The sequence below is a fragment of the Alligator sinensis genome, unplaced genomic scaffold, assembly GCF_000455745.1.
Source record: "Alligator sinensis unplaced genomic scaffold, ASM45574v1 scaffold528_1, whole genome shotgun sequence".
Classification (NCBI taxonomy): Eukaryota; Metazoa; Chordata; order Crocodylia; family Alligatoridae; genus Alligator; species Alligator sinensis.
Window position 1 is genome coordinate 959,306 of NW_005841846.1, and position 8,786 is coordinate 968,091.

At 43.9% G+C, this 8,786-nt stretch overlaps 1 protein-coding gene across 8 annotated transcripts in view; it reads right to left on the minus strand.

The window, feature by feature from the left end:
* The window catches only part of MTUS1 (microtubule associated scaffold protein 1), a 164,092-nt gene that overhangs the window by 19,384 nt on the left and 135,922 nt on the right, over nt 1–8,786 (minus strand). For all 8 annotated transcript variants that reach the window (XM_025207540.1, XM_006015860.3, XM_025207524.1 and 5 more), the window contains one exon: nt 7,560–7,626. In XM_025207540.1, the coding sequence (XP_025063325.1) occupies nt 7,560–7,626 (67 nt within the window). The remainder of the gene's footprint in view (nt 1–7,559; nt 7,627–8,786) is intronic.

An 8,786-nucleotide genomic window follows, 5' to 3' on the forward strand; every position in this document is an offset into this window, starting at 1 on the left:
CTGCAGGGCTGGCTGCGTGGGAGACACCTGGTGTGTTCCTGTGCCCAGAGTGGGTTTGGGGCAGCAGGGAAACACCAGGTGTTCCCCCACCCAGCCAGCCCCATGGGCGGTCTGAGTGGGGAAGCACTTTTTCCTGCTGCTCCAAACCCACAGCACAGGTCTGTGGGAGTCAGGAAAGTGGGGGTTTCCCCTGCCCAGCCAGCCTTGCAAGCAGGGAAAAGTGCCACAAGGTATTAGATTTCCGCTGCAATGAAGTGGCAGAGTCTATTACTACCTTTTGTTGCGCCACTGATATTCCTGTCATCTCAAAGATGATCAATGTCTATTTGCTCCACATTTGTGCTGCCTTAAACACTAAGGCACAACTGAGAAATCAGGCAAAATCTGTTCCCACCCCTCTACTTGAAAAGTGAATCAGTCTTCAATTGTGTCTGAGCTCTGGTCGTTATTAATTTTAAATTAGAAGATGCTGTGAAACCTGACCCCCAGGAATTCTTTTCTTCCTAAGCTAAGATTCCCTTAGTGTTTTCAATGAAGAAGTTTAGATCATAACCACTTGCACACAGCGGACTCATGTCCAGTCTAGTTTACCCCAGTAACTTACGACTACGTATCAATCTATAATAACTGAATTAATTTAGTCACTGGGCTGAAGTCATGAGCTTCCACAGAAATCTTTTTTTCTTGCCCCCATAACAGCCAGTATAAGTCTGGTTTAATACAGGGGTCGGCAACCCCTGGCACGCGTACCCAGCATGGCACGTGAGGCCATTTTGCTTGGCACACTGTGGCACAGCTGGTTTGGAGCCTCCTGGCTGCAGCCGGCCCCGGCTCCGGGTTGCTGCTGCCAATGACAGAGCCCGGGCTGCTCCCAGCAGGGCTTACAAGCATCCCAGCTGCCTGCTGGGAGCAGCCCGGGATCCCAGCTGGCAGCAGCTCCCCAGAGCTGGGCCACCTGCAGCTGGGAGGCTCCAAACAGCTGTGCCGGGCTCCTGCAACAGCTCCGCACCAGCACATGCAGGTGCGCCTTGGAGCGGGCGGTGGGGGAGGGGCCTGAGGCAGCGCAGCCCTGGTCTGTCCCCCGCTCCCTGCACAGAGGTGATGAGCCCGGTGCAGCTGTTTGGAGCCAGCCCGGGCTCTGGGCAGCTGCAGCAAGCAGCGGGCAGAGTGCAAACAGCTCCGACATCAGCTCTGTGCTGGGGGCAACTGTACAGGCACCTTGGGGCAGGCTGCGCTGCCCCGCTGTCCACTCTGAGGTGCCTGTGCACAGAGCACAGAGCTGATGCCGGCTGCTCTCAGCAGGCAGCTGGGATGCTGCAAGCCTTGCTGGGAGCAGCCTGGGCTCCAGCAGCTACCCACAGCCGGTGTAGCTGCTGGCAGCCACAGAGCCTGGGCTGGGGGACAAGGGCAGCAAGGCTGGGGGGCAGGGGCACAAGCATGGCATCCTGCCATTTACCCCTTGCCCTCATTTTGTTTTTCTGCCATGCTGGCACTCCAGCACCTTCCAAGGTAGGTATTCAGGCCAACAGTAGGCACTCTGGCCAAAAAACATTGCCTACCCCTGGTTTAATAAAATAGATTAACTGGATTTAATTAAGGGTAAAAATGGCCAATTTACTAACTCAAACACAATAAAATAGTTATCCCCAGGATACTGTAAAGATCATTTATAAGTATTTATCTATGCAAGGCTCATGAGATTGAGCACCTCTCACTGTATCATTGTAATGACAAAGAGCTCCTTAATGCAGGATACCAGCAACCAAATGCAGAACGCCAGCACAAGAAATGAAGACCATTTTAGCAGTATTTTGTGGGAGATGAGTGAAGATTAATTACAAATAGCAAGCATTTAAACATCAAAAGTTTTGTGATAGGACCTCTTACTTACTTTTCCTATTTTCTGGGAAGATTTATTTTTACCTTCCTTGGGACAGCTCAGGTCTATTGGAAGTTGTTTTCATTTAAATAAGTATTAAATTTTTAATATATTATTATTAAAAATTAAAATATTTGGTTCAATATCAAATAACTACATTTTTCATGTATTTTAACTTCTTGTTCAGGCGTAGAAACTTCAATATAAAGCACTCCTTTTACTACAAAATAAGATAAAGCTACTTTTGTCACTGGGCTAATGACAAGACTACTGGCAGTAGAATGTTAAACCTGAAGTTCATATTCTTGGCTGGTCAGCTACAATGAGCAGAGATCCTGGTTCTCTCTAATAAAAAAAATCCCCAATTTTTGGATTTAAAAAAGGAACCCAAAATCCACATTTTCCCATGATTAAAATGAAACACCACTAATATATTAGCTGTTGGTTTGTATTAGTGGTGTTTCATTTTAAAATCACAAGAAAATGTGGATTTTGGGTTACTTTTTTTATAAAGAAAAATCCCCAATTTTCGGATTTAATCAGAGAAAACCAGAATCCATGATGAGACAGGTTGGCCAGTAGCAGATTTGACTCCTTGTAAATAGGCAAATGTTCAATGTAGAGGTGTCAGAACACAACACCAGGAGGTCATGGCTTTTGCCCTCTTGAATAGCAATCCTATCAGTATACTTTTGCCCAACATGGGATAACCTCCCGCCTCCCCCCAACTTAGTTTGTAGCACCTGGCAAATTAGAAGCCACAAACATCTCACTTAAACCAACAGCTAATAAAGCTATTTAAGCATACCTCTGCTATGTCCATGTGTTAAACATTTCAGCAGATGTTAACAGCAAAGTTCACATTAATCTACTGTGTTTTTTAAGTGGTTTCACTAAATTAGGCATCACATAATGATGGTTGTTTTAAAAAGTACTTTGCAGAATTAAATAGAGGTACTGTACACATTAACAATACAGATTTCTGTCTTATACCCTGCCCTTTTTTAATAGAGGGGAGAAACTGTACAAATTTTCAGATGATGCTATTCTGGGTGGGGTAGCAGACATTTTGGAAGAGAAACCAAGGATTCAAAATGATCTTGATAAGTTGAAGAAAATGACCTGAAATTAAGTGGATGAAATTCAGTAAGGTCAAGTACAAAGCACTGCATTTACAAAAGAATAATCAAATGCTTCAATCATTTACAACAGAATGATCCAAGGACCCAGGAGCTATAGTGGACCACAAGTAGTATGGGTTGCAAAAAAAGCCAACATACTGCAATATGTTAACAGGAGCATTACATACGAGTCACAGAAGTGATTCTTCCACTCTGCTCAATTCTGGCAAGCCCTCATGTAGAGTACTAGGTAAGTTTTGGGCATCCCCCTTCAAGAAAGATGATGTGGGCAAATTAGGGAGTCCAGAGATCAAAAAATGATCAGTGGTTTAGGAAGCACAACTTCAAAGAAAAGTTGGAGAAATAGGAATTATTTAGTCCAGAGAAGAGATGGAAGGATTTGATAATTGTCTCCCAATACCAGAAAAAGTCATTACGAAAGAGAAAGTTGATAGACTACAGCAGTGTTTCCCAACCTTTTCCAGCCCAAGGCACACTTACATTAGTAACATTTCTCTGTGGCACACCTGTTAAGGCATTCCCCATCCTGATACCTATCACAGCTCGTCGTAGCTCATTGCCATGGCAAAATTCCATGGCACGCCTGTTTATTTCGGAAGGCACACTTTTGTGCCACAGCACACTGGTTGAGAAACACTGGACTATAGACTATTCACTGTGACTGCATAGAAGAGGACAAGGAGCAATGTTACTAAATTACAATGAGGGAAAATTAGGTTGTATATTATTAAGAAAACTGTCTTATCATGAAGGCAGTTAAGTACTAGAATAGATTACCTAGAGAGGTTGTGAAATCACCATCCCTGAAAGTTTAAGAGCAGATTAGACGAACACCAGGCTGATGGTTTAGAAAAAAAAGAACCTACCATGAGCAGGGGATTGTCCTAGATGACTTCTTCTGGTCCCTTCCAGCCCTATTTTTCCAATTATTTTTATGATTAACTGAAAAATAGCTTCTAAAAAAAATCCCTTTTATAGTCGCTTGTTAAAACAAATTAGAAAAGTAAATTTTAAAGCGAATTCTGCATTCAATAAGGAAAAGTACAAAATACTGCACTTGCCATGTTCAAAACAATTGCCACAGTAATTTTAAGGGATGTAATTGCTACTCAACACATCACACTGTGCAGAAAATATACACATTTCTTCAAAGCAGATAGAAAAATCCTTGTGAATTTCGTTCACAGGGCTAATGGATACATACTTTGCTACTATGTCACAGTATTGCAGTGGATGAGACTTAATTCAAGGACAGACAAAAGGGTAAACAAGCATTTTTATTTCCAAGTGCTGCATGCTTTTTCAAACCATGTAAAATTGTTTATTACACCTTTGTTCCATCGTACATCGTTTCACACGGTGTGGGGTGGTTCAACCTGTTGCACACATGCTAGAAGTGTTAGAGGCAGTCTACGTTTGGCATCCAGCAAATCAGGAATGGCAGGAAATAAAGCAGGGCAGAAAGCATCGCACCAGATCAGACTGGGAAGGGGATCAGAGTGGTACATGGAGGGTGCAGGGCTGAGTGGTGACACACCTGCTAAAAAGGTTGGCTCCCACTGGTTTAGCAAGCAAAAAAAAAAGCTAGTTTCTATATTTCACTTGTGTACTGATAAACAACTAGAGAAAAAGCAAGGTGTTAACTAGGGTTTACACAACTACTCTGGGACCTCTGAATGAATCCAACTAACTCTGGACCTCTAAATGAATACATTTATGACCAAAGTTTTCAATGTTTATGGTTTCAGGCTGGAAGTTGCAAAGGATCTCAAATTAAATATTTAACTGCTGCTGAATTTCTACTCCCAAAACCTTCAAAAAAAACAAAACAAAAACTGGAGAAAGAGGAAAAAGCATCCAACTATCATTTTCTACATGAAATTACTGAAGATTCTATGCAAAAATACAATAATCATAGCAACAAGATCACTATACATACCTGCATACTAAATTTTTAAGTGCTTATAAACATTAATTAGGCTAAGAATTACCCCAGGAAAAAAGGATAAAAACAGAACAGAACCCAGAAATTTGCTTGTTAAGCTCAACAGAGCACAATCTAAGAAGTCTCACAGTGGTTTAGTATTCAGCAGTAGAATTATTAGAAAAGAGGTGCTCAAGCTTTTGACCACATGGGCCAGATGAGAAAAGCAGGGTCAATCCATGGGTCAGACAAATCCCCGTGTGCCAGAACCAGACTTTAGGCCTGGCATCATCCCCTCCCTGCCCTTGCATTCAAGGATCAGGCTGTGGGACCAAGCACCACTCATGCACACTGGGATCAGGCCTGAGGAGCTAACCCCTCCTACCCCTGAGCACTGGGATTGGGCCTTTTGGGGCCTAGCCTTGCCCTTGCCTGGCTCTGCTCACTTGGACCAGGCACCCGATTCAGGGAGCAGGACCCGAGGCTCCTCACATCCTGTTAGGGCAAGCTTCACTGAAAGTACGATTCAATCATTTCCAGAGGTAAGCATATTGAACAGCCTGCTTTCCCAATACTTTAGGACAGTGGTGATCAACCTTTTGCTCCCACCAGCCAGCTGAGTAGTGCAGCGTTGGTCTGTGGGCTAGAGAGCCGTGTACACCCTGATTGGACCCTGAGGGTCTGATGCTGCCCCCTCCCACCCTCATGTACCAGAATAGGGCCCTGGCGCCACCCCCTCCCAGCCCCCAACACTGGGATTGGGCCCTAGGGCCTGGTACTGCCCCCACCCAGCCCTGCACACTGGGATTAAGTACTCAATCCAGAACTCTAGCGGCCTCGGCATCACGTGTATTCAGCATCCCCATGTTTCAAAATGGTGGCAGGGGCGCTTTAACTAAATCTTGCTGAACCAGCTGAATACACAAGACGAGAAAAATTGCAGTGTGCTTTTGAACTAAAACACCTCAAAGATGGTCAAAATGTATTTGCTATTTTTTGGTCCTCTTGGGCCTTGTGCCCAAGCTAATTTTACCACCCCTATTAAACAGGCATTCTTAAACGGTTGACCACTGCCAAGTTGGTAGGTATGTGAATCTGAAGGGCAAGAGAAGGATGAACAACTATACAGATTAAAGGGCAAGGTAGGGGGGAATAACATATTTTTTGCTAGACATTAAGCAGACTGTCAGAGGACCATTTGTATGAAGCTGAAATGCCAGTATTAAGCTTCCCATTTTGTGTGACAGTATTTAAGTGTAAGCCTCAGTCCCAAACTAAGCAATTTATCAGTAGAAAGGTTAAAAAAAAAAAAAGAAAGACATCAAGTTTTTCACTCTGATATCTGATAAGTCTACAACTTCATGTTAAAATTCCATGCAAAAAATGAAAATGGAAATTTTAAAGATAAAAGTACCCAATATCCACACACCTTATCAAACCATCAGCATTATCAAGCCTACCTACTTATATTGTATGAAAAACACCAAGCGAAGCAAAGCGGGCATTTCATTTTCAATTTTGCACAATACAAAGCAAGAAAGCTGTTGTCAAAAAAAATTAAATCTTACGACTCGTAATACATAAATAAAATATAATGAAATTAAAAGTTAGATGTAAACATTTGACACAGAGAAAAAGGCTTTCCTGACAGTTAGCTGTAGGATTCAATGAACCACGATAAAAGTCAAGCTCATATAACTCTGTTCTTGGCTGCCAGCAAATGCCCATCTTATCAATCACTACTGTAAATAAAGCTGAAAATTAAATGCAGCAGCTGCATGTAACCAGACCTAGAAACACCATCCCAGCCAAACTGAATAGTATTCACAACTTCTAAGTCATGAAAAAAATAAGTTTTTAGCTTTTCAGTAATAAATGGCATGTACAAAACGCCAAAGCATAGGTTATTCTATTCTAATAATACTACCACAGTGGGTCTCAACACAATGAAAACGAGGTAGAAAAGCCCCATTTGCCTCAACTGCCACTTCATTTTCATTTCAAAATAGGTTTATTACAGGATTACACCCCTTTAAGATTAAGGCCAAAAAATACCATTAAAACTAGTTAAATTCAACTTCAAATTTGGCAAAAACTAACCCTTCTGCTTTACAGTTAGTCATCGGTATTATAGCTGTCCCCCAGGATGATTTAAGCATTTAATGCTATTACTCCGATTGCATTTCCTGCTGTTAATTTTACACTTATTTGCCTACAAGTCCGTAAAAGAAAGAAAATATAGTAAAATTTATATACCACGTTTTGCAGCTTTGTTTACTGGACTTTGCCAGCAATTCTCTGTAGAAACAATTTACAATTTACGCATCAAACAGGAATGAATATGCAGACAGTAAGACAAAAAGTGAATGTTTTGGTCATCAGATACATGCTTCCTGAGGAGGCCGTCCTCGGCTTACCCAGATCAGTGCCAGGAATTCAGTGAACCCAGGGTCATGCTGTCAAGACTCCAGAGAAGTGCACTGCTTAAGCATTTGAACAGAAATCAGCCAGGGAATTCAGGACTGTTTTTACAATACCATGATATCTGTCTCTCTCAACTCCTCAGTTTTGCTACACTCCTCTTTTCCCCAAAATTAGGAAAGTGGATCCTTACCCAGCTCTCCTCGTAGGTTAACAAGCTCTTGAGATAACTCTTCATGATGTTTCAGCGCTTCCTCCCTCTGTGGAAAACCCCCCCCAAAAAAGCCACATGTTAGTTATTAGTGTTTTACAGCCAGCCAATAATTACCTTGTATGCAATCTGTAGAAAAACGACAGGAGATGGGAGTGAGAAGCCAACATATGAATCATTCAGGGTACGAGTTTTGCTGCTACAAACAGGCGGATGCTCCTCAGTCATTAAGGAAGTCGTTCCTTAGGAAAATTTTTTTTTTTTAATTCTTCTAACACTGCCATTAGCGAGAAGAAATGTTGGAAGCATGCATAATTTTAGGATGGGTGCCACCCTGGCTGTTGACCCACAGGACAAGTCAGGCTAAGGCTATGCCATGCTGCACAAATACTTACTTTAAGATTATGGGCTCTGCGAAAAGTCAACAAGCCTAAAAACTTTGCTAGAAGCAGCTCAAGTCTTCTGTGCTGGGAAAGGGACAGGGCAAAGTAAAAGAAAAAAGTGGTAGAGGGGAGGAGGTCCTCTGGGCTCATTGGACTGCCCGCACTGAAACACGGGCCTCTGCAACGCACCAAACGAGGACAGGACAGTCTCCTGGTATGAGGGAGTGATCTGGGGAGGTCAGGACACCAACCCAAAAGTCTCCAAGAGGCTCAAAAGTTGCAAGCCACTTGTGCGCAAAGCCCACAGGCTCCTGGAAGAGGTGGCGAAACTGCACCAAACCTACAGGCATCAATGGAGCAGGCTGACCGCTGGGAAAGACCTATTCCTACAGCACTGTAGGACCAGGCGAGTCCCCCATTGGGCATGACCTTGGCAGAGGAGCTTGTCTTGAGCAGAACAACCCGAGCTCTGGGCACGGGCGCATCGCAGCAATGCTGCGCAGGAGGGACCTCTTGGACAGCCCCGCAGGAAGGTGGCATCCAGAGGGCGGCACAGTGGGCACTTTGGAGAAAGCTGTGGTCTTTGCAAAAAGCCCAGACGGGGCAGAGGTGGTTGGCACGGAGCCAGATGACCAGCCAGATTTGGAAGTTGGTAGTGGAAGGGGAAAGAGATAGAGGAAGGAAGGGGAAAAAGAAGGAAGGAAAGGGCACCAGCCCCTTCTCCTTAAGCAGGCTCAGCTGAAAGCAGAGGGAACAAAGCAGCCCACGCAGGACCCTGCCCCCCACGTGCCCCCGCACAAGGCCGAGGCCGGCGGCGCCCCCCACC